The 26,954-nt window shown below is 40.2% G+C and overlaps 1 protein-coding gene across 1 annotated transcript in view; it reads right to left on the minus strand.

Annotated features, from left to right (window-relative positions):
- The window catches only part of LOC117400038 (genetic suppressor element 1-like), a 147,128-nt gene that overhangs the window by 33,957 nt on the left and 86,217 nt on the right, over positions 1-26,954 (minus strand). Inside the window, exons 5-6 of the mRNA XM_059022604.1 lie at positions 6,952-7,091; positions 1,968-2,153 (exon numbers count right to left, since the gene is read on the minus strand). Coding sequence (XP_058878587.1) covers positions 1,968-2,153; positions 6,952-7,091 — 326 coding nt within the window. The remainder of the gene's footprint in view (positions 1-1,967; positions 2,154-6,951; positions 7,092-26,954) is intronic.

Below are 26,954 nucleotides of genomic sequence, written 5' to 3' on the forward strand. Positions count from 1 at the left end.
CACTTGTACTTGCTTGAACCAAAGTCATTGTATTTATCTTACTCTTATTGTATTACTTGTACTGTAACACTTGAAATGTATTTGCTTAAGATTGTAAGTCGCCCTGGATAAGGGCGTCTGCTAAGAAATAAATAATAATAATAATAATAATAAGGGGTCATGGGTGACGTTATAAAAAGGGGACGCAGTGATGTGATCTGTTACTTTGTGAATGGTTGTGTTAAATGACCCCTATGTTAAGTAAGTGTTTTGTTTTTTTTGTTTGTCGTTAATAATACTGTTCGTAATTATTTGGACGACTAAAACGATCCAGAGCTGTTGCCAGCGGGTATTGGAGAGATTCGGTTTAGGTGACAATTCTATTAATTTGGTGTGTACGATGTATGCCAATCCATCTGCTATGGTCTCAACTGGTGGTTTACACTCTGAACCCTTTAATGTTCTCAGGAGAAGCCGACAAAATTCTATCCCTAAAATGTTTCAGAGTTGTCATATTATGACATAGTTATGTTAGAACTATCTACTTTTTGGATACATATGGCAAAAACTGCCACCTGGAGACTTGCAGTGGCTGAGATAGCCAAATTATTGACTGCTGCCTAATTGCCTTTGGGACGGTTAGGAAATGAGGGGATTGTCAATGTACATTGTCTACCTTTTACCTAGTTTCTGTTTCAAATTACTCTCATGGGGTCTGAGGAGGGATGAGGGGGGCCGTTGGAGGAGGGAAAATATGCTCAGCAATGTATGAAGATGTGCTGTTTTTTAGTTTGTATAAAAACACAATAGAAATTTGATCACAAAATGTCCATCCTATCTTTGATCCCTATTAATATTGAACCTTGCCAGCAAAACCCACTTGGCATCCATTAGATTTTTATTGTGTGAGGTTTTTAATAGTTTGAGAAATATAGTGAGAAAATTCTCTTATTGAAAACCCCAAGCATTTTTCAGTGGGTTGCTCCCCCAGGACCAGGTTTTTTTTTGGCTATAGTTGACTCTAAAAACCACTAAAAATCTGTTTTTTACAGTAGCGTCTTGGAATTGGTGTCCTATTTTCAGAACACCCTGGGGAACATTATAAAGTACTGTACTTCAGAAACCATACAAAAGTTTCCCTTTTTTATTCTATAACCCAAGGGACCATACAATACTTCCTAAAAGTTTTATTGAAAAATATTGATGTTTGGGCTAAGATATTGTTTCACCAGAGTGATTGCAATGACATAATACATTAGGGTCTTTATAAGCAATAATGGACACTATTCTCAATTTATTTTCTCAAAATAAATATTTATAAATAAAATAATAGTTCTTCATTCCATTAATATCAGTAATATGGAGGAAAAAAATACCTGATGAAGTTAGTTCAAGAAATATTACCTGTGTATATCCACTCACTTCTTGATATTTATGAATGTTGTAAAAACATATATATTAAAACACATGAAATAGAATAAATGTTCTAATATAATTATAAATCAAATACAGTGGATTTACAGTGTTTTCCCATTTTTTTCTTAGCTGTAAACAAGTTCCTGTGTGATATTTTGTTTTTGCGTGCTGTGTAAAATATCCCCCCCCCCTTTAAAAATTAGATGCCCATCTCAGTGACTTCACACGATAAAAAACTAAAAAAGAAGGCAATGAAATTCAATCCCATCCCTATCCAATAATATGCATCTGCAATCTGTACTGCAAAGTATGGTGGCCCAGTAAGTCAAAGAAACTAAGTACTGTACGTTGTTTATTGTGTTTACCCAATCACACCCCAAGAACGACACTTCACTAACTTCAGTATGATCGTGTTTACACGATCACGGTCTTTAAAGGGTTATTGTTGAGAAGACCAGCTCAATTGGCTATACATTTGCTCTACAGTAAAGCACCTTAAGATATTGTACAGTAACTCATATCCATGTTAACACTGTCAGAGTGGAGGGAGGTTGCTTTGTTGTGACACTAACCTGTACACAGAGGGCTGCAGTGGAAGGTGACGTAAGAAAGCAGGATAGTAGCAGGAGGTGGTATCAAGGCCAGGGTAAGTTGGCAAAGGTTGAATTGCATCTCTGCTGAGGTATGGATGAAATCCTGTTTGATAACCATCAGATCTCTTTCCTGAGTGTATTATCTGTTGCACTGGTCTCTGCAAACTAAGAAGAAAAGTAGAAACATGTGAAATCATGTATATGTGCAAACTATGCAGTCCTTTTATGATATATTGTGGTAATGTGCCCCGCCCCTGTGTGCATTTCTGTGTTATATGTTACGTGTGCTGTGTTAATGTTGGTGTATAGATATGGCTGCACAGGATATAAATGGGTGTGTGCAGCACGAGTTATTTAAAATGTATAATTGTATTTAGGCACGGGATTGCACATCACTTCACGTGCATTTAAAGTATATGTGAGCACGAGTTTGCACATAATTAATTCACGTGCTGGGATTCAAGTGAATAATTAATTAGTAATTGAATCCCAGCACAACAGTATATATAGATGCACATTTTACTTACTCGGGGTTGTGTGTTCAGTGAGTGGAGAACAGGAGAGAGAGCAGGAGAAATAAAAAGATAACAATTGCTATTGCGTGCTGGTAGGACCAGCACGATACTTGTTTGTTTATTTAAACTCACCGTGTTTGTGTGTCTGTCCATCCACCGTTTGTTAATGTTAGTCCATTTTGTTTGTCTATTTATTTTGGTGTAAAGTGCCGTGTCCTGTGTTTTGTTAAAACCTTTTTATTTATAATAAACCGGCGCAAGCAAGCGTCTTCATCATTTCATTTCATCTGTCCTGTGTGTTACTCATGTCCTGGATCTGACGGCACCACTCAGCCAGCCGTGTGACATATGGTGTCAGAAACGGGATGACAGCGGCCCCAAGCATCAGACCAGGGAAAGTGCATTTTTATTTTTGAAGTGTCTTTTTGGGGAAAAAAAAACCCCACAGGACTGTTTAAAAAAGAAAAAAAAAGAAAAAAAAAGGGAAAAAACAGCCTGAAGAAGCAGCAACAGCAGCGCAAAGGGGGAAAGGAGAAAGCAGGGCTGTGGTCACATCACCATGCACTTCTCCGTCCATGTGGCTCTTCGGGCACTGTCCCGAAAGATGGGATGGGGGGAAGACACTGAGGAGTGGTTCCGCCGGAAGGCTAGGAAGCCAGGACCTGACCGGCCATCAGTGCCATTGTGCCCCCTCTGCGAGGGTAAGCATTACTTTGCCGTCTGTCCCTTCCGCAGTTGTGAGGAGGAACTAGCACCTGAGTGGGAGGAGCCCATGCATCCAGCGCCCGGACGGGGGGACCGCGAGCGTCCAGCACCCAGACGGGGGGACCGCGGGAATCCAAAGCCCGAAAGGCAGCTGTTCCCACCTCCACCAGCAGAGCAAGAATGCCTGCTGTCCCCACTTCCACCAGTAGAGGGAAAATGCCTGCTGTCCCCACTTCCACCAGCAGAGGGAGAATGCCTGTTGTCTCCACTTCCACCAGCAGAGGGTGAATGCCTGCTGTCCCCACTTCCACCAGCAGAGGGTTAATGCCTGCTGTCCCCACTTCCACCAGCAGAGGGTGAATGCCTGCTGGTATCACTTCCCCCACCATCACGAGGAGAGGAGCCGGAGCTGCCTCTGCCTCCACCATTACCACCAGCAGAGGAAGAATGCCTGCTGGTTTCCCCATCACCACCAGCAGAGGAAGAATGCTTGCTGGTTTCCCCATCACAACCAGCAGAGGAAGAATGCCTGCTGTTTTCCCCTTCCGAGACAGAGGGAGAGCCGCACCAGTCCCCTGCAAGAGAGGCAGAGCCGCACCAGTCCCCTGCAAGAGAGGCAGAGCCGCACCAGTCCCCTGCAAGAGGGGGGGACTACACGCTGCTCCCACCTCCGTCGCCAGGAGACTACACGCTGCTCCCACCTCCACCTCCTTTGCCACCAGGAGGAGAGCAGCAAGAGTTGCCTCTGCCTCCACCACCTCCACCAGGCACAGAGCAGCAGGAGCTGCCTCTGTTTCCATCACCTCCACCAGCAGGAGCAGAGCAGCAAGAGCTGCCTCTGCCTCCTCCACCAGCAGAGGGTGAATACCTGCTGGTTCCGTCTCCACCGTTGTGGGAGGACTGATTACCCCTCCCACCTCCACCAGCAGAGGGTGAATACCTGCTGGTTCCGCCTTCATTGTCGTGGGAGGACTGCTTGCCCCTCCCATCTCCACCAGAAGAGGGTGAATACCTGCTGGTTCCGCATTCATTGTCGTGGGAGGACTGCTTGCCCCTCCCACCTCCACCAGCAGAGGGTGAATACCTGCTGGTTCCGCCTTCTCCAACATGGGAGGACTGCTTGCTGCTTCCACCTCCACCACAAGAGGAGCTGCAGCTGAGTTTCGCACCGCCCAAGAATGCCAGCCTCGCACCGCCCAGGATGCCAGCCTTGCTTCGCCCAAGGATGCCAGCCTTGCATCGCCCGGGGCTGCCTGTTGCTCCGCATTGCCTGGGGCTGCCTGTTGCTCCGCATCGCAGCAGGAAGTACTGTGGCCGGAACCCCACCAAGGGGAGCTGCCGGCCACGAAGAAGGGGGAGGAGGTCTGGAGACCACCACCCCAGCAGCAGTTTTGCTGCCGGAGATCGTGGGGGAGGTCAGGAGACCTGCGCCCACTGCAGCACTTTTGCTGCCGAAGTACTGTGGCCGGAGCCCCACCAAGGGGAGCTGCCGACTTTGAAGAAGGGGGGAGGTCAGGAGACCACCCCCCAAGCAGCCTTTCCGCTGCCAGGACTACCCCGGCTGGAGGAGCCAGACTGGGGACTATTAATGTCTCTGCTGACAGCATTTCCGCTGTCAGCTGGGAAGCTGCCGGCATTGCCACCAGCAGTAGAAGAGTGGCAGGAGTATGCCACCCCGCGACCTGTGGGCCCCTTGAAGCCTCCGGTTCTGGCCCAGGACTTTGTGCAGGACTTTTGGGCTTTTAAGGGGGGAGGTGGCCGTTGAGGCCATGTGTGCTGCGCACAAGGGGGGGTATATGTGGCAATGTGCTCCGCCCCTGTGTGCATTTCTGTGTTATATGTTTCGTGTGCTGTGTTAATGTTGGTGTATAGATATGGCTGCACGGGATATAAATGGGTGTGTGCAGCACGAGTTATTTAAAATGTATAATTGTATTTAGACACAGGGATTGCACTTCACTTCACGTGCATTTAAAGTATTTAATAATATGTGAGCACGGGGTTGCACAGAATTAGTTCACATGCTGGGATTCAAGTGAATAATTAATTAGTAATTGAATCCCAGCACAACAGTATATATAGATGCACGTTTTACTCGGGGTTGTGTGTTCGGTGAGTGGAGAACGGGAGAGAGAGCAGGAGAAATAAAAAGATAACAATTGCTATTGCGTGCTGGTAGGACCAGCACGACACTTGTTTGTTTATTTAAACTCACCGTGTTTGTGTGTCTGTCCGTCCACCGTTTGTTGATGTTAGTCCGTTTTGTTTGTCTATTTATTTTGGTGTAAAGTGCCGTGTCCTCTGTTTTGTTAAAACCTTTTTATTTATAATAAACCGGCGCAAGCAAGCGTCTTCATCATTTCATTTCATCTGTCCTGTGTGTTACTCATTTCCTGGATCTGACGGCACCACTCAGCCAGCCGTGTGACATATATGTAGTCACCAAAAGCATATTAAATAGTTTACACTGTTATGTTCTATAATGTCCAAGTTACTTATCTGTTGTTTATTAGAGTAATTGGTTAATATGCCTGGTTCTAGGTAAATATCGATTTTGTTTTCAGCTGCAATGATCACTTTGTTTAACTGGTTCAGTGAATTCTGCTCAGTAAGAATGGTGCTTACCATTAAACAAACACAGCACTATCTTAAGCCCCTTTCACACTGGCGTGCTCTACCCAGGTCGCATGGATCGGCTATGCGATTTCACACTGCTGAAAAAGCAGGGACTACCTGGGCGACAGAAGCAATTAAATGTGTGTATTCAGCTTGTTACAGACGCTTCCATCCAACTTCTCTGGATTGAATCGTTGGCCCAAATGATGATTAGACCAAATGTTTCTTCATCCCTGCTACAATCTGGCTCATGGTGTGTCTCAATCTGGCTAAACAGAATAAAAAGAAATGTTCCTTGCAGAATTGAAAATTTCACGCATGCATGGCTGTTTGTTACTTTGTCTGCTTACAAACGGCCATCATGCATCTTGTCTCTCTCGACCCGGGTCAAAGCATGTCCTGAGGAGGTGGGTTGCTGCTGACCCAGGTGCATGGTTTCACACGATGGGTGATTTTCAGTGCCAGTGTGAAAGGGGCTTTATTTTTCAAACTGGATCAGTCAAATTAATATATGTTTTTTACATTTAACTACTTATATATGGAAGTAGGATTCTCAGTCTTCCATTGCTTGACTGATAAATATTAGACAGTAATAGTTCAAATTGATCAAATCTGGGTCATTATGTAACAAATTTGGATGCCTGAGGGTCATCTCAGATTTTAATGAAACTATGATGCTTTTTTTGTAAAAATTTAAAATTGGAGCTTTATTGAAGTGGTGGTTCAGAAGTTCAGCAGGCTAACAGTTTTTGGTTTTGAGCAAACCCACGGATATTCAAATGATCATATTACAGGGGTAGTTAAGTTATACTGTAAAAAAGTGACAAAGTGTTACTATAAACTTGAAGGTGGCTCCATTAAAATATTATCTTTTATGAATGTTGTAAAGTTAATGCAGTCGCACAGCAGGAGCTCTATTATTATTATTATTTATTTCTTAGCAGACGCCCTTATCCAGGGCGACTTACAATCGTAAGCAAATACATTTCAAGTGTTACAGTACAAGTAATACATATACCGCTGACACACCTCCAGTTGCTGGTGTCTGACAGATTGTGTTATTTCTGTCAATACCATTGTTGATGCCACTGAAATGCATTAATTCACTGAAATTCAAGGGTACTCACCCAACTGAAGAGTATGGTAACTCCTGTGCAGTGTTCCTTGGTAAATAATGAGTAGGGACTGGATACATAGCAGCCTTTTCTTGTTTTAGCAAAAGGGTTGCTGAGTGAGGGTCATGGCTACTGGGCCTAACTGCAAATTGCTGTAGAAATATAAACATACATATGTATCAATTCTCACCTTTTATTATAGAGGCCAAAACATTAAGGAAAGTACACCCTATTGAGCTTATATGGGAAGAAAAGCTCATGCATAACCACTGCATTACCCACAGAGACACAAAGTTCATTACGGTTTGCTGATATTCCTTTTATATATAATAATTAGGGGTCTACCTAAATCGCGATTTTGCGGAAATCGTGAAATTGAGGGGTCACCGCGAAATTCACCTCTTAGGAGCCAATGCATACAAACAAGTACAGAGAGGGAAAAAAAGAAACCTAGTTTAAAAGAACTACTGCACAACGCAAGTGACGCAAACTATGTGTCTTCCTTCTGTAGATAGCCCTTTTTTATTCCTTCTCAGTCCTGTGTGCATTGCACTTAAGCAAATAAACAAACAAACAAAAAACGTCCACAAATAACATTTACAAAACAAATTCTCCAAAGCGATTAACGTTCTTGTTTACTATTCAAATGACAAAGTTTTAATCAGCCTATCAGTGCGTCTTTACTGCTTTTATGTGACCTGTACTGGGTAGTAGGGGGTGGGACAACGTTGGTGGTTGCTAAAATCTAGTTTTCAGCATTGGAGGTAAAATAGTAGAAATGGATGACAAAGAAAGCAAAGTATATTTTGGCTGATGATCATTTCAAGATATTTCCTAAAGAAACTGTACATGCAGACTGAGGTAATTGTTTTGCATATCAATGTGTCTTTGGAGAAAATACGATCGATCGCTATTTAGCTTAAGAATCACACATTAAACAAAAGGCTACTACAGAGGCTGCTGAACAGAAGATAAAATAAACAGCTTTCAGAAACCGAACTGGAAAGGCAGCGCAGACAAAAAGTATTCCTTTCTGCAAGTTAAATCAGTACTAAAACGATCCAGCACAGCCACCTCGCTTCAACCTGCTGCTTACATTTTCGCAGTTGGAAGTTTAGACCCGAATATACACGTTTACTTTGTTTTGACACGGTACTAATAAAATAAATTATTGGATGGGACAAATAACATGAAAACGAACGTGCTGCATACATTGCCTTTATTAAAGTATGCCAGATGCCCTTGTGTAACCGAGTTTTTGGGCTGTTTTTCCACATCTGTATAACTTGGCAAAGCTTTGCCTTAACTTCCAACCAATTCAGTGGATGCAGACATGCAGTCTCAATGTATGGTCAAGTCAACTGCTGGGGGATGCTGCATGCTCGCCTTTAACAAAGGCAAGTACCACTATTTTTAGGCTTTATAGTGTTCTGAAATACTGTCTACTTAGGTTTATTTAATGTTTAAATAGGTCCGCAAAATCCTAATTTTATTCCGCAACATACCCGTGAAAAATACATACATTTACCGCAATTTATGTAGACCCCTATAATAATGTCAGACTTTTTGGGGTTTATCAATGGGAAAATATCGTATTTCTTTTAACAAATTCCATTGAACATTGCCAGAACATTGTACAGTACAGATTAATCCCCTTGGTATTCATCTTTTGAGCAGTTTTGAGAGTTGAGAATAAAAGCAATTATGTTAGTCAGGAATTGTGTCATGGTTGTAAAATAGCTAACTCGAAATATCCAATTCGGTTTTCAGTCTCTGACTTGTATATACATACAGTACCTAACTGGAGCTAATTACACTAGACAATTAGGGCTTAAAAAGGAGGAATTGGAAGGCAGTTAAGTCATCAGCTGAGAAATACCTTTTTTTTTTTTTACATAAATACAATCACTAACTTAATAATGCGGGCCACAATTGTTTTTTCCCTGCCCTCAAAGCAGTACAAGATAGAGTAGTCAAAACAACAGCTAAATTTAAGAGTACTCTCAAACCACATTGTATTAATTGTGGTACAGTTCTTTTTTGCTAAAACCATTTGATAAATGTAATGATGAAACTCAAAAACAAATTACCACTTCAACAAATCGGAAACCTTCAATGAAAGGACATTTTTAAAGAGTGGGATTGATATACAGTGCCTTGCGAAAGTATTCGGCCCCCTTGAACTTTGCGACCTTTTGCCACATTTCAGGCTTCAAACATAAAGATATGAAACTGTAATTTTTTGTGAAGAATCAACAACAAGTGGGACACAATCATGAAGTGGAACGAAATTTATTGGATATTTCAAACTTTTTTAACAAATAAAAAACTGAAAAATTGGGCGTGCAAAATTATTCAGCCCCTTTACTTTCAGTGCAGCAAACTCTCTCCAGAAGTTCAGTGAGGATCTCTGAATGATCCAATGTTGACCTAAATGACTAATGATGATACATAGAATCCACCTGTGTGTAATCAAGTCTCCGTATAAATGCACCTGCACTGTGATAGTCTCAGAGGTCCGTTTAAAGCGCAGAGAGCATCATGAAGAACAAGGAACACACCAGGCAGGTCCGAGATACTGTTGTGGAGAAGTTTAAAGCCGGATTTGGATACAAAAAGATTTCCCAAGCTTTAAACATCCCAAGGAGCACTGTGCAAGCGATAATATTGAAATGGAAGGAGTATCAGACCACTGCAAATCTACCAAGACCTGGCCGTCCCTCTAAACTTTCAGCTCATACAAGGAGAAGACTGATCAGAGATGCAGCCAAGAGGCCCATGATCACTCTGGATGAACTGCAGAGATCTACAGCTGAGGTGGGAGACTCTGTCCATAGGACAACAATCAGTCGTATACTGCACAAATCTGGCCTTTATGGAAGAGTGGCAAGAAGAAAGCCATTTCTTAAAGATATCCATAAAAAGTGAGGTTTACAGTTTGCCACAAGCCACCTGGGAGACACACCAAACATGTGGAAGAAGGTGCTCTGGTCAGATGAAACCAAAATCGAACTTTTTGGCAACAATGCAAAACGTTATGTTTGGCGTAAAAGCAACACAGCTCATCACCCTGAACACACCATCCCCACTGTCAAACATGGTGGTGGCAGCATCATGGTTTGGGCCTGCTTTTCTTCAGCAGGGACAGGGAAGATGGTTAAAATTGATGGGAAGATGGATGGAGCCAAATACAGGACCATTCTGGAAGAAAACCTGATGGAGTCTGCAAAAGACCTGAGACTGGGACGGAGATTTGTCTTCCAACAAGACAATGATCCAAAACATAAAGCAAAATCTACAATGGAATGGTTCACAAATAAACATATCCAGGTGTTAGAATGGCCAAGTCAAAGTCCAGACCTGAATCCAATCGAGAATCTGTGGAAAGAACTGAAAACTGCTGTTCACAAATGCTCTCCATCCAACCTCACTGAGCTCGAGCTGTTTTGCAAGGAGGAATGGGCAAAAATTTCAGTCTCTCGATGTGCAAAACTGATAGAGACATACCCCAAGCGACTTACAGCTGTAATCGCAACAAAAGGTGGCGCTACAAAGTATTAACTTAAGGGGGCTGAATAATTTTGCACGCCCAATTTTTCAGTTTTTTATTTGTTAAAAAAGTTTGAAATATCCAATAAATTTCGTTCCACTTCATGATTGTGTCCCACTTGTTGTTGATTCTTCACAAAAATTACAGTTTCATATCTTTATGTTTGAAGCCTGAAATGTGGCAAAAGGTCGCAAAGTTCAAGGGGGCCGAATACTTTCGCAAGGCACTGTATGTTATAAATTGTATGTTAACTGTCTGTAACATTCAACACATATAAGTGCCATTGTGGCATAGTGTCCCGCCCCTTTGTATATATTTGTTTATTATTATTATTATTAGTGTTATAATTTATGTATATATGACTTAGAAAAGCCAAAGTATTATTTGTATTTTATTATTGTGTGCAAGGTGCTGTCCGCCATGTTATTGTTTATTTTAAAATACCTTGTGAGAATGCGTGACTGTCAGCTACTGATTATTTAACTAGCTGGCAGACTTAATAAACCTGTGCAGACTATGGCTGAGGTGTAATAAGATAATTATCAGCTAGTTAACCCCTCGGCCAGAATATAAAAGATCTGCAGTTTTGCTGAACGCGGAGTGTGTTCAGAGTGAAAACGGTAGTCGAAAGAGTGAGAGAGAGAAGGTAAATAAAATAAAAAGTAAACAACTGCTATTCACTACTTGTTTTTCATTTTAGTTATTATTTGTTTGTTCTTTTGGCCAACATGCCTTTTGTTTCGACAGTGTTTTTTTGTTTTGTATACATCTTTTCGTTTGTTTAATAAAAAAACGGAGTGCCGTAGTGTCTCAGTTTTGCGCCGCCATTCCTTGTTGTGGTTTCATTTCCCCTGCAGCCATTTCTGCCACAACCATTTAAAATGGAACAGTGTATTCATTAAGAGTGTAAGTGCAGGCATTGAGTGGATGGTAATAAACATTATAAATCTGCTTGGAAAAAGTCCTGCTCTCTGATTAGTTAGCTGCATTCTATCAGCTATACATTAATCCCACACAACCTTTCAACAGACACATCACCTTTGATTCAAATTCCTCCGCCACTTACCTGTCCTAATTCTATAACATTTAATATCTAAAAGTAACCACTGACTTAAAAAACAATCAGACCCAGAGTCAAATGCTTTCATTTGAAAAAATGTTGAAGAATGGCATGAAGATGAATTTCCTGAAATAAAGTACCAGTAATTCAAATGTCTTTATAAAGACCAGAACTGAAACTCGAACTTGACCAAAACAAAAAGAAAAACACAATAAAGGCTTCTAAATGGGCTGTGAGTACGCTACAAGAAAAAGGAACTTACAATTCATGTACTTTCTAAGGACGAGTTGAACAGTCTCCTCAGGGAATTGTATCCCTGAGAAATAATCCCTGAGAAATAAAGATGGAGTGTAATACAGCATATCAAGCTTTATAAATCTGCGAGCTGGTATTAATCACTTTTTGAATGACCCACCGTACAGCAGAAAAGTGAATTTAGTGAAACATGCAGAATTTAACAATGCTAACAACATATTCTTAGCACTAATTAAAAAACTAAGACAAAGTGGAAAAGACAAAACAACACCCTATCTCCCAGTAATACCAGCAGAACTGGAGTAGTTAAAAAAAATTAAAAAAAAGAAGTTCCCGCAAGGCACAAAATGAGCATTCTCACAGACGCAGCTGCTTTCACCTGGAACTCCCCTTCTGGCAGTACAGCAGTCAATACAGTTCATTCACAGCATGTTTTTTTTCAAACTGCACAATGTGGGACATATTCCCTGAATATGATAATACATGAACGTGATCTAACTGGACTAATTAATGAAACTGCTGTGTCTTAGAAAGAAAAAGGGCCCCTTGGTTCCTGGCAGACATACTGAACTATGTGACCTACTGATTAGAGGACCGGTGTCGTAGGAAATAACTTGACCGGGAAATAAGTTGATCGCGCAAGTGCAGTAAGGCAAAAGTAGACAAAAGTAAGGCGGGCCTACAGTTTGATTAAAGGAGAGGTTCACTGCATGGCTTTTTATTTTTATCTGGCTGTTTTATTTACTAGACTGTGTATGTTGGTGCGTGTCCGTGCCACTGTCTTTTCGTATGAACTTTAAAATGTGTGATCGACGACTGTTTCTATGGTAAACTGTTTTAAACCTCTGTCTTTTTATGTTTCTATAACATCGATGTCAATCTGATGTAGTTTATGTGTGATCGCAGAGATTTATTTATATATTAAATGACTTTACACGTCAAAATGTTGTCAATCTTTAATCAAAATTAAAATGTTTCAGTAATATAATAACATGCTGCACCCATAATATTATTACCACGGCGCACGCATAGCCTGATTCTCTCTCGGATGTGCAAGTGCGCAACGCAGGCTGCATATTGTCCAACGCCAGCGTAGGAGTATAGCGAAACACGGTACTTGGTGTACGTGTGCCCCAGTACGCAGTATACGCAAAGCGATATTCACAGCGCACTTAGTGCGCAGGTGCTAGTTACTCCTTTTTAGTACAGTTATGCACAGTGTGCAGGGTACGCAGTCTACGCTCCCACTGCGCAAGGCGTTTGGAACGTTCGAGGCAAGCAGTGCTGTGCACATTGCTCTTGTTGCGTAGGCACTGCGCTACTAGCGCATACCTCGTGGTGCCGCACGGTAAACAGTGCAGGCGTAGTCTGTTGCGCACTTGTCCCCATATAATAAAGGGACTATGCACAAGAACAGACCCATGCTGGGGTTCCATGCCTGTACGGCCTGTAACGCCAGCATCCCACAAGAGGATAACACCGTGTAACAATTTTTTTTTTTTTTGGTTCCTGGGTAGTAAGTGTTATTTCCTAATTGCTTATGCCTCAAAAGTATAGAAAATGGGTATTATTCCCCACAAATTTTGTTTTTGTGACCAGGACAGTGATATTTTGAAATTTACCTATTTTCCAGAACATTCCAGATAGATTCAGTGCTGAGTAAACTTGGAGTAACTTCTAGAACTTTCTAGAACTTTCCAGTAATATAAATAGCTGCTCCATAATGGTAACAAGTACCCGTCTCTTCCCCTGGCTCACTCGGTGCACCTCAAAGAGCTTTACAACAGCATCAAGACCTTGCTGGACGCCTTGAAGTATGATGAGTACGGCTGGGAGGTCATAGGAGACTTCAAAATGGTGGCATTCCTGATGGGTCTCCAAGGCGGTTTTACCAAGTTTCCCTGCTATCTTTGCCTTTGGGACAGCAGGGACACCAAGGCGCACTACCACAGGCGGGACTGGCCACAGCGGACCGAGTTCTCTGAGGGGAGGAACAACGTCAAGTGGGAGCCACTGGTGGACCCCCGGAAGGTGCTGATGCCACCACTGCACATCAAATTGGGCCTTATGAAACAATTTGTCAGAGCTCTAGATAAGGAGTCGGCAGCCTTCAAGTACCTTCAAGACTTCTTCCCTAAGCTGTCTGAGGCAAAGGCCAAAGCCGGTGTCTTCGTCGGACAACAGATAAAGAAGATCCTGGAGTGCAATGAATTCCCCAAGAAGCTCACTAGTAAGGGGAAGGGGCTTGGATCAGCTTTGTCGCAGTGGTTCTGGGATTCCTGGGCAATCACAAGGCCGAAAACTATGTGGAGCTGGTTGAGACTCTGGTGAAGAACTACGGCACAATGGGCTGTAGGATGTCCCTCAAAGTCCATATCCTTGATGCTCATCTTGATAAATTCAAGGAGAACATGGGAGCGTACTCGGAGGAGCAAGGCGAGCGCTTCCACCAGGATATACTGGACTTTGAACGCCGCTACCAAGGACAGTATAACGAGAACATGATGGGAGACTACATTTGGGGGCTGATTCGTGAAAGTGATTTACAGTATAATCGTAAATCTTGAAAAACTACTCACTTCTAAATCTTTTGTTGTCATTTTTGTATTACTTTAGTATAATAATTTGGATTCATATGTTGTTTTTTTTCTGACTTTATGTGAACGAAAAGACACAAATTCGCCCTTTTTCTCATTGGAAATAGGTAAATTTCAAAATATCACTGTCCTGGTCACAAAAGCAAAGTTTGTGGGGAATAATAGCCATTTTCTATACTTTTGAGGCATAAGCAATTAGGAAATAACACTTACTACCCAGGAACAAAAATTGTGTTACATAGTGTAATCATACCCTCTGTGTGCGGTGCTTGGGCGTCCCGCAAGCCACCATGGCCCTCGAGAGGGACGTGGTTTGTAACATCTGCAAAGCCTTTCAGCCTAGGCTGAAAGAGGCTTGTCTGGAGAAAGCCAGAAAAGAGAGCTCCGCGGCACGCGGCGGGGTCGTCAGCGGCCTTAGGTTCCCCTGACGCCCTGCCCCTGGACTCCGCGCCTAAAATTCTGATTGCGCAGCATAAGCGCAACCTGTCTCCAGCCGCGAAGCGGGTGAAGCGTTCGAAGCAGGCGAGGGACATTATGGACCTGAAGGCCCAGGTCCTGGAGCTACTATCAAAACAGGCCACAGCAGCCCCGACCCCTGTCCAGACCCCGCTGCAGCCTCAGGCACCATATCCCCCCTCCCCGCAGAGAGTGCAAGGGGGTGGGAAGGGTCGCCTCAGCTGGCAAAGGAGGACACGCTGTCTATAGCAGCCTCGGGTGATGCAGCTTCGTTCTCCTCCGACACGCAGGCGGGGGACACCCTTGCAGAGGAGGAACCCGGCTCTGAGTGTGTGTCAGAAGCCAATACCACCCCGTTGCCAAGCTCGCTCGGCTCTCATGGAACGCGCTGCAGCGTTCCTGCAGGTTCCCTGGACACCGGCGGCACAGCCTTGCCGGTCCGTGTTCTGGATGCAGGTGCTGGCTCCCCGCCCGCAGTGTTTCCCAGCCTTCCCATACTTTATGGAGGAAGTACGCTTCTCCTGGGATAGACCAGCTTCGGCTCCTAGCGTCTCCAAGCAGGCTACACCACTACTTGCCATGACCCCGTTACTTGCCCTATGCCAGTTATATTGCAGTTCCTGCAGGAACTGCTTGACGCTGGAAGTTCCACTTCCACCTTAAAAGTGTATTTGGCATGTCATGCCCCTGTAGATTCTAGGTCTCCGGGTGTGCATTTTTTGGCTACGCGCGTTCTTAAAGGCGCACGAAGATTACATCCTCCTAGGAGGACTGTTCTCCCCAAGTGGAGCCTTAACATTGTACTGGAGGCTCTTACAAAGGCCCCGTTTGAGCCCTTAGACTCCATAGAGCTGAAGTACCTGTCTATGAAGACAGCCTTCCTCTTGGCTATCACCTCTGCTAAGCGGATCAGTGAGCTGCAGGCGTTGTCCGTGCACAGCTCCTGCATGCGTATGTGAGAGGATGGAAAAAGAGTTTCGCTGCGCACCAACCCTGCTTTCCTCCCCAAGGTGATCACAGCTTTTCATATTAACCAATCTGTGGAACTGGAGTCTTTTCATCCGCCTCCATTTACTTCATCGGGGGATGAGAGGTTAAACTTCCTCTGCCCAGTGCGGGCATTGAGGTATTATGTACTTAAGACAAAAGCTTTGCGTAAATCGGACCAGCTTTTTGTTTGTTATGGTACACGGACTATAGGACAGCCCCTCTCTAAGCAGCGTCTGTCACACTGGATTGCGGACACGGTGTCGACCGCATATAATGTTGCTGGTTTACCCCCACCTGGAAGAGTAGCTGCACATTCAATTAGAGAGTTGGCTACATCTTGGGCCCTTTTTAAGGGCGCTTCAAAGAAGAAAAAGAAGCTATCTTCCATGAATGCCACGCTTCTGCACACGGAGCACACCAGGGAAGGGACAGGAACCTTCCAAAACCTTTCCTCCAAGTATAGTTTACATCATACATAAAAGATTAAATCAAATCAAAGCTTTGAACCACTTGCTACTGTAAATGAAAATTACAACACAGTTCCTGGTGGCAGGTTTCTTTAAAAAAAAAAAAAAAGGAAAAAAAGAACCTTGAAGAAAATGCTGCTATGGAGTACATGTTTGGATTAGTATTTGGGTCAAAGTTTGGATTTTGTCTAGACCACAGTTAAGTGGAGAGATTGTTACATTTCAGATTAATATCTGTTAAATGCAATCCTTGTAATAAGACCTTGATAGTGTAGGCTACAGACTGATACACCGTTTTGTCATAGTATGTAATTTCAAGCGCAATAAAAACAACATAACAAAGATGTAGAATACCTTTATGAATACATGTAGAACAATATTTTGCTTTATTTCATGCGTATATACCACTGGCAGACCATGGTGGATTTTGGATCATCACGGATAAAAGGGTGTGATAGGTGTCAGCACATGGACAGCATTAAGACAGTGGTCCCAGAGATGACACCAATCGTAACAACAGGAGTCTGGGAGATCCTTGGTGTTGATCTGGTAGACATCTGACAGAAACTAGTTCTGGCAATAGGTACATTTTAACAGCCACATGTCTGTTTTCCAAGTATGTAGAAGCTTTCCATTTGAAGGATAAAACTGCACAATCAGTGGCAGCTTGTTTGAGAACGCTTTTTTTTAGATATGGACCACCTGGAAAAATAATAACAGACCAAGGCAGAGAATTTGTGAATCAAGTAAACAGCATTTTGTTTAATGAATTTGGTGTTAAACACCTAATTACCTCTGCCTATCATCCTCAGACAAATGGGCAGGCTGAATGCACAAATCAGACCATTAACCCTCTGCAGTCAATTTATTAATTGCGCGTCAGGTCCAATTTATTTTCACACGCGCAGTTAATTTTAGACGCGCTGTTTAAAAGTATTTTTTTTTCCACAGTCAAACGGGTTTAAAAGGCCCTGCATATCAACAAAGCACTCACTAGGCATCTCCAGCCCCGCCCCACCCTTTCGTACGCTATAGCTTTCACATATGCTAAGAAATAAATAATAATAATAATAATAATAATAGTCGTACATACCGATCAATCATCTCCTGATCACTCGTTTTATCACCAAACGCCTCAATAATGCGATCCAAGTCATTATTTTATTACTATAACATCTCAAAAAAGCTCTGCAAATGTCAGTGATATTCTCTGAGCGCTGATGCAGTACCATCCAGCTTGTTTCCTTATGACCGCCCCTATCTGATGCCAGGGGCAAGTATCAGTATTCATGAGATACGCCCTTTTTTTCTTTTGGCTTGTCTCGGCTCCTGTTGCTCCCACTCGGCCATTGAATGGTTTTCTCGGCTTTTTCCATTGAAAAAACAACTAAAAGCCCGTTTTTTGTGTCTTTTTGTTGATGTCGGACAGGGTCCGACATTGGACCTGACAGGAATAATTGCAATGTCGGACCAGATCTGACATAGGACCGCAAAGGGTTAAGACAGCTCTGTCCAAGTTAATAAACGAAAAGCAAGACAACTGGGACGAGTTTCTGGAGCCTGTTCTTTATGGAATTAGAACTTCCATGCAAATGTCCACTAAGTACTCACCTTTCTTTTTAATGTTTGGCAGACATCAGAAATACTTTTCTGAAGTTGGTATTGCATCAGGAGAATCATTGGCACAAGGTGATCCTGATGCAAGTAGTGATATTGAAACACACAGGAGCCAGTTGACTGACATTTTAAAAAATGTCAAAATAAATATTTCTGCGTCCCAGCAGAAACAGAAACTCTCCTTTGAAAAAAAGAAAACAAAGGGTGCCAAGGGAGATGAGGTGCTGCTAAAGAATATGGTCAAATTGACGATTGGCTGGGTCCCTATATAATTGAGGCAATTTCAAACACTTGTGCAGTTTTGAAAAATTGAAATGGCAAAAATATCAAGAAAATAGTTTCTCTGATGCACTTGAAGCCCTATGTGCGCCTATCTCGCAATCCCTCCTGTGTTTCAGGTTGTTCGTCAACTCCCAGCCCACCTGCCAGTGATGGGGTTACAGACAGCACACAGAATTTATCCAGCCAGAGGATGGAGGATGACGGGGACTGTGTTGTAGTGGAAGATGAAGATACTGTACCATTGCAAGAACAGAGGTCTTACAAGGGTAAGTATATAGGGCAGCAGTGTGGAGTAGAGGTTGAAGCTCTAGACTCTTGACTGGAGGGTCGTGGGTTCAATCCCAGCGCTGCTGTTGTACTCTTGAGCAAGGTACTTTATCTAGATTGCTCCAGTAAAAACCCTACTGTATAAATGGGTAATTGTATGTAAAAAATAATGTGATATAATTATAACAATTGTAAGTTGCCCTGGATACGGGCATCTGCTAAGAAATTAATAATATAATATCTCTCGTTATATATAAATATTACTATTGATAATAGATATATTATACTGTAAATACATTAATGGGTTGCAAAACAGTGAGTCTCAATAAATAGTATGTAAATAAGTGTTTACTATTTCCCCCCCCCCCCCCCCTCCCCCCCCTGCTGATTCTTTGTGCAAATCACAAAGAATCAGCAGAGGAATAGATAAATTAAATTTACATGTTATATCTAATGGGTCATGGCTTTTAGATTTATATTGACCAGGCCCAGTACTTATTAAGTCAAGAATATCTTGCAATAGATGGGTTACAAAGTTGTGTCCTGTTTTACTCTCCCATGATAGGCACAGTCCAAAAACCCTTTGTTCAAATTTTGAATCTCTTTAATAGCCATTGGATCACAGTTTCAAATGCGCAGTCACAGTCTGAATCTGTGGTTCAAGCCTATGACAGCATGAGTGCGACTGTCACACCAGAACTTAAACATTCTATAAGTACCATGCTGCACAGTACTGACCCAGAGATCACATTAGAGCACATAGATGTGCAGTTGCAACAAGGCAGCAGTGACTGTGGCTTGTTTGCCATAGCTAATGCACTTTGTTCTTTGCCAAACAAATGATCCTGGAAATGTTGTTTGGAGTCAGCACCAAATGAGGGGACATTTAGTTAAATGCTTAAAGTCTGGGAGACTGACAATCTTCCCTTATAAAAAAAGGACAAATAACAGCCATGTAAAAAACAACAACTGTGTTTCAGAACAAACTGTAACATGGCAACTACCCTTGCAACAAAATGATACAGTTACTACACTGACTGCAAAATATTCCCTGTATATATATATTGCTGCGTGAATCCTCCAGAAATGTGTTTTAAGTATAACAGGATTGCGCATTATTTGAAACTCAGAGTCTGCATTATGGGGCCTAGGTCAATCTTTTCAAAGGGCAGTTAATCACAATGTTTATTCCCTTTGGGAAGCTCCTTCCTGAAAGATTCAGAGTCTGCATTATGGGACCTGGGTTGGCCTTGGAAGGGTCAGATTTATTAATATGTGTTTGCAATATAATCATAAACTAATTTTTTATTAATAATTTACTACAAAAAATCCCCTCCTTTTATGGGTTATGTGAGGGTTCTTTGTTCACGGTACAGTGTTGTTAGGGTTCTAATGTTACAACATTTTTGTTTATGTAAGGGTAAAATAAGAACAAAGATTTTATGTTAAACTCAATACTAACCCCCCACTCTGATGGCCAGTACCTTGATGTGGTGAGTGGGCTTTTCACTAAAGCTGGCCATTTAACCCAGTGTTTTCATTGTATTGTGTTCTAATTAATGCAATGTAAATTACAATGGAGTATGATTTTATTATTACACATAGCAGGCTGATAGGGTAAGTAAACACAAAATCACATTCTCCTAATGCCATCCATTCATTATCATAACTGCTTAATCCTTTAAGCCCTTGTTACACGAGTCAATTTACTAGCAACTTTTCTCGCCTAAAACCAAATCCTGTGAGGATTGCCCTGTGTAACAGCCCTGACAACGTATTGTCAACGTTCTGGCAACTGCGTGGCAACGCGATTGCTTGAGTGGACAGCAATCCTACTCCAAGCAACAGGTTCCAGGCAATATCCAATCAGAACACCGGTGTGTGTCACGTGATTCTGTCTGCTACAGTGAAAACAACACTTGAAATGGAAACGAAAGCCGCAATTACCTGGACTCAGGAGAAAGAAATAATTCTCATAGAGTTTTATGAAGGTTGATCAACACATCGTCATTTTGGTAGTGGACTATTTTGATAACAACCAATGCTGGGAGAGTTACTTTTAAGAAGTTCTTAAAACTACTTAAAATCTTTGTCCAACTATCGTTAACTACGCCCGAACTGCACCTTTATTCAGGTCTCCCCTTCTTAATATTTAAAATACCTTTGTATAAAAGACAGCAATAATAATAATAATAATAATAATAATAATAATAATAATAATAGGAGAATAAAAACGTAGCTACTGTAACTCTGCTAAACCGACGTCCATATTATGTTATTTTGTTACCTTTTTTAAAACCGTTACTCCGCAGCACTGTGATAATATAACCATAAAAGACAGTTTTTTTATTATGACATATATATATATATATATATATATATATATATATATATATATATGTCATAATAAAAAAAAAAATATATATATATATATATATATATATACAGTACTGTGCAAAAGTTTTAGGCAGGTGCGAAAAAATGCTGTAAAGTAAGAATGCTTTCAAAAATAGACATGTTAATAGATTATATTTATCAATTAACTAAATGCAAAGTGAGTGAACAGAAGAAAAATCTACATCAAATCCATATTTGGTGTGACCACCCTTTGCCTTCAAAACAGCATCAATTCTTCTAGGTACACTTGCACAAAGTCAGGGATTTTGTAGGCATATAGTCAGGTGTATGATTAAACAATTATACCAAACAGGTGCTAATGATCATCAATTCAATATGTAGGTTGAAACACAATCATTAACTAAAACAGAAACAGCTGTGTAGGAGGAATAAAACTGGGTGAGGAACAGCCAAACTCAGCTAACAAGGTGAGGTTGCTGAAGACAGTTTACTGTCAAAAGTCATACACCATGGCAAGACTGAGCACAGCAACAAGACACAAGGTAGTTCTACTGCATCAGCAAGGTCTCTCCCAGGCAGAAATTTCAAGGCAGACAGGGGTTTCCAGATGTGCTGTCCAAGCTCTTTTGAAGAAGCACAAAGAAACGGGCAACGAAGACGCAGTGGTCGGCCAAGGAAACTTACTGCAGCAGATGAAAGACACATCATGCTTACTTCCCTTCGCAATCGGAAGATGTCCAGCAGTACCATCAGCTCAGAATTGGCAGAAAACAGTGGGACCCTGGTACACCCATCTACTGTCCGGAGAAGTCTGGTCAGAAGTGGCCTTCATGGAAGACTTGCGGCCAAAAAGCCATACCTCCGACATGGAAACAAGGCCAAGCGACTCAACTATGCACAAAAACACAGGAACTGGGGTGCAGAAAAATGGAAGCAGGTGCTCTGGACTGACAAGTCAAAATCTGACTGTAGCAGAAGGCAGTTTGTTCGCCGAAGGGCTGGAGAGCGGTACACGAATGAGTGTCTGCAGGCAACAGTGAAGCACGGTGGAGGTTCCTTGCAAGTTTGGGGCTGCATTTCTGCAAATGGAGTTGAGGACTTGGTCAGAATTAATGGTCTCCTCAATGCTGAGAAGTACAGGCAGATACTTATTCATCATGCAATACCATCAGGGAGGCATCTGATTGGCCCCAAATTTATTCTGCAGCATGACAACGACCCCAAACATACAGCGAAAGTCATTAAGAACTATCTTCAGCGTAAAGAAGAACAAGTTAATTGTTTGTTAATTGATAAATATAAACTATTAACATGTCCATTTTTGAAGGCATTCTTACTTGAGAGCATTTTTTCACACCTGCCTAAAACTTTTGCACAGTACTGTAATATATATATATATATATATATATATATATATATATATATATATATATGCTGCTTTTTGTAATGAAGGTGGATTTAATTATTCTAATTGAACTGTATTTACAATATGAACAATATTTTAGAAGAGGAAAACGAGAGGCAAAACTCTCTGAACTCAGAGGGATTCTAGGTGTTAATGGCACGGGAACAGCATATAACAGTAGGTATTTTACAGCATTTAAAGAAATTAAGAATTATCGTTCATTTTTTATCTACGTGTAATACTGTACGTTAAATTGAGTTTTACATATTTGGCTTATTTGCTTTTATTCTGTAAACGTTACTACTTTATTATTATAATTATTAGTTGTTCAATTATTTAAAGATGACAGTAATACTAAATAGTTGTACTGATGCTTGGTATTTGTAAGTATATGACCTGAAAACCAGAACCATGTGACGTAGTTCTTAAATATGATTGGATATTGCTTGGATTAAAGGCAATTTGTATCGAATGCGAGTTAACTGAGAGTTGTATCGTGTAACAGGTCAAATCCCCCACGGTGACGTCACAGGCAACACGTTGCTACAATTTATGTTGTCAGCGCATTGACTCGTGTAATAAGAGCCGTAGAGGGTCACGGTCCATCACAGGGCACCACACACACACAAAGAGGGCAATTTAGAGTGATCAATCAACCTGAACAGTATGTCGTTGGACTGTGGGAGGCAACCGGAGTACCTAGAGAAAACCCACAATGCGAACATGGGGAGAACATGCAAACTCCACACAGACAGACCCCTGAGGCCGGAATCGAACCCAAGACCCTGGAGCTGTGAGGCAGCAGCACTAACCACCATGCCAACATGCTGCCTTATTCTCCTAATGCCCTTATATAGTTAGTATTTTATTAGTATTATTAATGAGATTTGCTTGAGATTTGCTCTGATTGCACAAAGACACAGTTTTAGTAATACTTAAAAAGATTACCAACATATTAAGCATTTAACACTTTCTTCCCCCAATAAAATCTTTACATTGCATTTACATTTAAATGCTGATGACTGTATGTATTTAAAAATCTGAATTTGCTCAATGCGAATGTGGTACATTTACTACCAAACTAAATACAAATGCAATGTGACAAATACTAAATGCATTTCCATTATTCTCCTATATGTCAACTGGATATGTTATTGAGTGATTTATTATCATTAATTTGGCACTAGCTCATATTAACTCAGGTAAGGTAGTATAAGATTTGTGCTGATCAGTCTGAAACCAGTCGAGAGGATACTTCAAGTTATATCTAAAATTCTATTAAGTAACCAATTTTTCAATTGGGTACAATTTATAATTTGCTACATTTAATAATTGAGAACTCAGTTGGTACAGACACAGTTGATCCCCAGGACCAGATTTGTGAAACACTGACATAAATTATGTGCACTGCAGTTTTTTTTTTCTTTTTAGGGTGATTGTTGCATTTAATAAACATTAAGTTCTCAAAAGTGCTTCCGTTTGCATGAAAAAGTTAATAAACTTTACCAGCAATACTGGAAAACTATTAACATTAATATTATTGAAAAGTATTTAAATGCATTTGAAATAATTTGAAGCTTTCAATACAAATAGAAATATATATTTAGAATAGTCAAGTGCAAATAGTTCAGAAGATTACATTTAAATACAAATGCATTTACATTTGACGCCACATCTGCTTTACATTGCACTGTACAGTTCATTTTAAAATACATTCATATTCGTGTATACCCGCCTAAAAAAAAGGCACAATTTGTAATAACTTGCTTCTTCTCCAGCATTACAGCATAATCAATCCGTAAGTATTTATTTGAAAAACATTTTAGGTTGATTATGTAGTAGCCCTATGCCGACAGAAATATAAGAGTTAATTCTACTCATTAAAAAAGAAAAAGAAAGATTTTACATTAGTATAGTGTCATATGTTTATTTCTTTTTTTCGCAATCGTGCTTCACATACACTGTTAGAAAAAAGGGTACAACTGGGGTACTTTTATATGCCCCAAAGAACAAACTAGTACCATATTCACTTTAAGGTACACTTAAGATCCTTGCTGGTACATTTTTGTACTTTTCAAGTAATAAAAAGGTACAACATTTAAAAATATAAGTCAAGAGTACAATTGTGTCCTACAAATAAGGTACAATGCCTTCTTGCTTACGTCACAGAAAGGAGAAAATGAATCTGCGTGTGTGTGTGCGCACATGATTTTTGTACACCGCGAGCAAGGACAGTTGAAGTCAAGAGGCTTTTTTTTTTTTGCCGGTTGAATTTCATGAAAATGTCAGTCTTACGTTTGTTGTCAACAGGTGACCTGATAGCAAAATTAGGTGAAAACGGCATACATTTTACTGAGGATGAAGTGGAAAAATTTAAAGGTAGGTGAAAAAATAAATACAATGAAAATTAATTAAAAAAAATAAAATAAATAAATCCTGGTGAAATAACATTAGGGGGAATATTTTAACTAACCAGCAGAGGAACAGGACAAGGGAATTTAATTTCTAAAAGGTGTGCCATTTGCCTGAAAGAGTATTTAACTAGTAATTTATTCCTTTTTGAGATTAAAGAGATGTTATTAATTAATATTAATTGTATCGACTCCAATATAACATGACCTTGTTTTTGACAATTATTTTAGAACAGCGTATTGTAAATATAGTGTAGCACCCATATGACTGAGTTGTTAAATGATGATGATATAATCATAAGACCAGCAGATAAAGGCTCAGGAATAGTGATAATGAACACAGATGACTATATGAAATCTGTAGAATGTGAATTAAATAATACAGATACATATGAAGAAGTTAAAAGCAATAAGATCAATAAATCGGTAAAAGAGGTTAAGGAAATTACAGAGAGATTATACAATAAAGGCATTATATCAAAAGAATTGAAAAAATACATGCAGCCACATAATGCAAGAACAGGCCTAGCAAGAGGAAATCCTAAAATGCACAAAGAAAATCAACCTATGCGAATGATAGTCAGTACAACTGATAATCCAACACACATTAATAGCTGAAATAGCAGAAGAACAACTTAGGTCGCACGTTGAGAAATTACCAAGCTATGTTAAGGATACAACACAATATTTAAAAAGACTTGAATCAATAAAACACAACCTTCCAGAGAATACAATTTTATTTTGCATGGATGTAAAATCCTTGTACCCAAGTGTCCCTCGTAAAGAAACTTTAGAAGCTTGTCAAAAAGCACTAGATAATAGACTAGATAAATCAATACCTACAGCAGAGGTTCTGAACATGATCAACATAGTTTTAGAAAACAGTTATTTTACATTTGTTGATAAGAATTACAAACAAAATGATGGTACAGCAATAGGATCTAAATTAGGAATGCATTTTGCCAGTACATACATGGGGAAATGGGAAGAACAATTACTTAGAAAATTGGAAAGAGAACCTTTATAATACATTCGGTTTGTAGATGATATTTTTGGGGTTTGGACACATGGAGAAGAACCTCTTTTCCAGTTTCATAAAATGGCAAATGAAATACACAGTAATATTAAGGTGGACCTTCGATGGACAAGGAAAGAAATAGAATTTTTAGATACCATAGTAAAACTTGAAGAAGGTTCAATTGAAACTAACCTCTTCTGTAAACCTACTGACATGCACCAGTATTTACACATGTCCTCTGCACATCCGATACACACTAAAAGGGCAATCCCAAAGGGTCTAGGAATAAGAATACGAAGAATATGCTCAAAAGAAAGTGACTATGTAAAACAAAGAAATGTATTAAAAACAAATCTTAAAAAAGAGGATACAAAGAATTATAGAGATGGAGTTAAGAAAAGTGGATAAACTAAAAAGAGATGATCTACTAGATTATAAAAGTAGAGATAAAAAGGTAAAAAGAGTCCCATTAGTAATGACTCACTCTAAACTTTTGCCCAATATATCCAAGATAGTTTGGAAACACTTGCGGATTCTACATAATTCAGAAAAATTAAAAAAAGTATTTCTTAAGAACCCAGTTGTAGCATTCAAAAGAGAAGCTAATTTAGGTGATATTTTAGTTCACAGTAAACATAAAAGAATAATTGACAAAATAGGTTCTACGAACATGTGCACCAGTAAATGTAAAGAGTGTAAATACATGGACAAAAGTAAAAATATAATTAAACATAAGAACACCACATATCCACTAAAAACTAATACCTACTGTAAAAATAGCAATGTCGTTTATGGAATAGCCTGTGAAAAATGTGATGAAATTAAATATGTTGGAGAGACTGGAACTACTTTATATAAAAGAATTCAAAACCATCTTTCATTAATTAGAAATAAAAAAAAATGAATGAACCAATAGTACAGCACTTCACCAGTCAAGGACATGACATAAATTATGTAAAGTTTGTAGTATTAGAACAGCTCAAATTAGACAATGCGACATATAGAAGAATAAAAGAAAGTAAATGGATAAATAGACTGAACACGATTATGCCAGCGGGACTCAACAGAAAAGAATGAACTAATTAACTTCAATAAATATATAACATTTAAATAAATAAACAAAATTCATTCAAAAGTTGTGTATGCTGATGCGCTGGGAAGGCCAACATTGCATGATATAATAAAAATATAAGTTTATATAAAGTAGTGTTAATTAGAATTAATACAGATTCAAAGATAGAAGTAAAAATCATGTCACAATGTATAGAACACCATTACATCA

This window comes from Acipenser ruthenus, chromosome 4 (assembly GCF_902713425.1).
Source record: "Acipenser ruthenus chromosome 4, fAciRut3.2 maternal haplotype, whole genome shotgun sequence".
NCBI lineage: Eukaryota > Metazoa > Chordata > Actinopteri > Acipenseriformes > Acipenseridae > Acipenser > Acipenser ruthenus.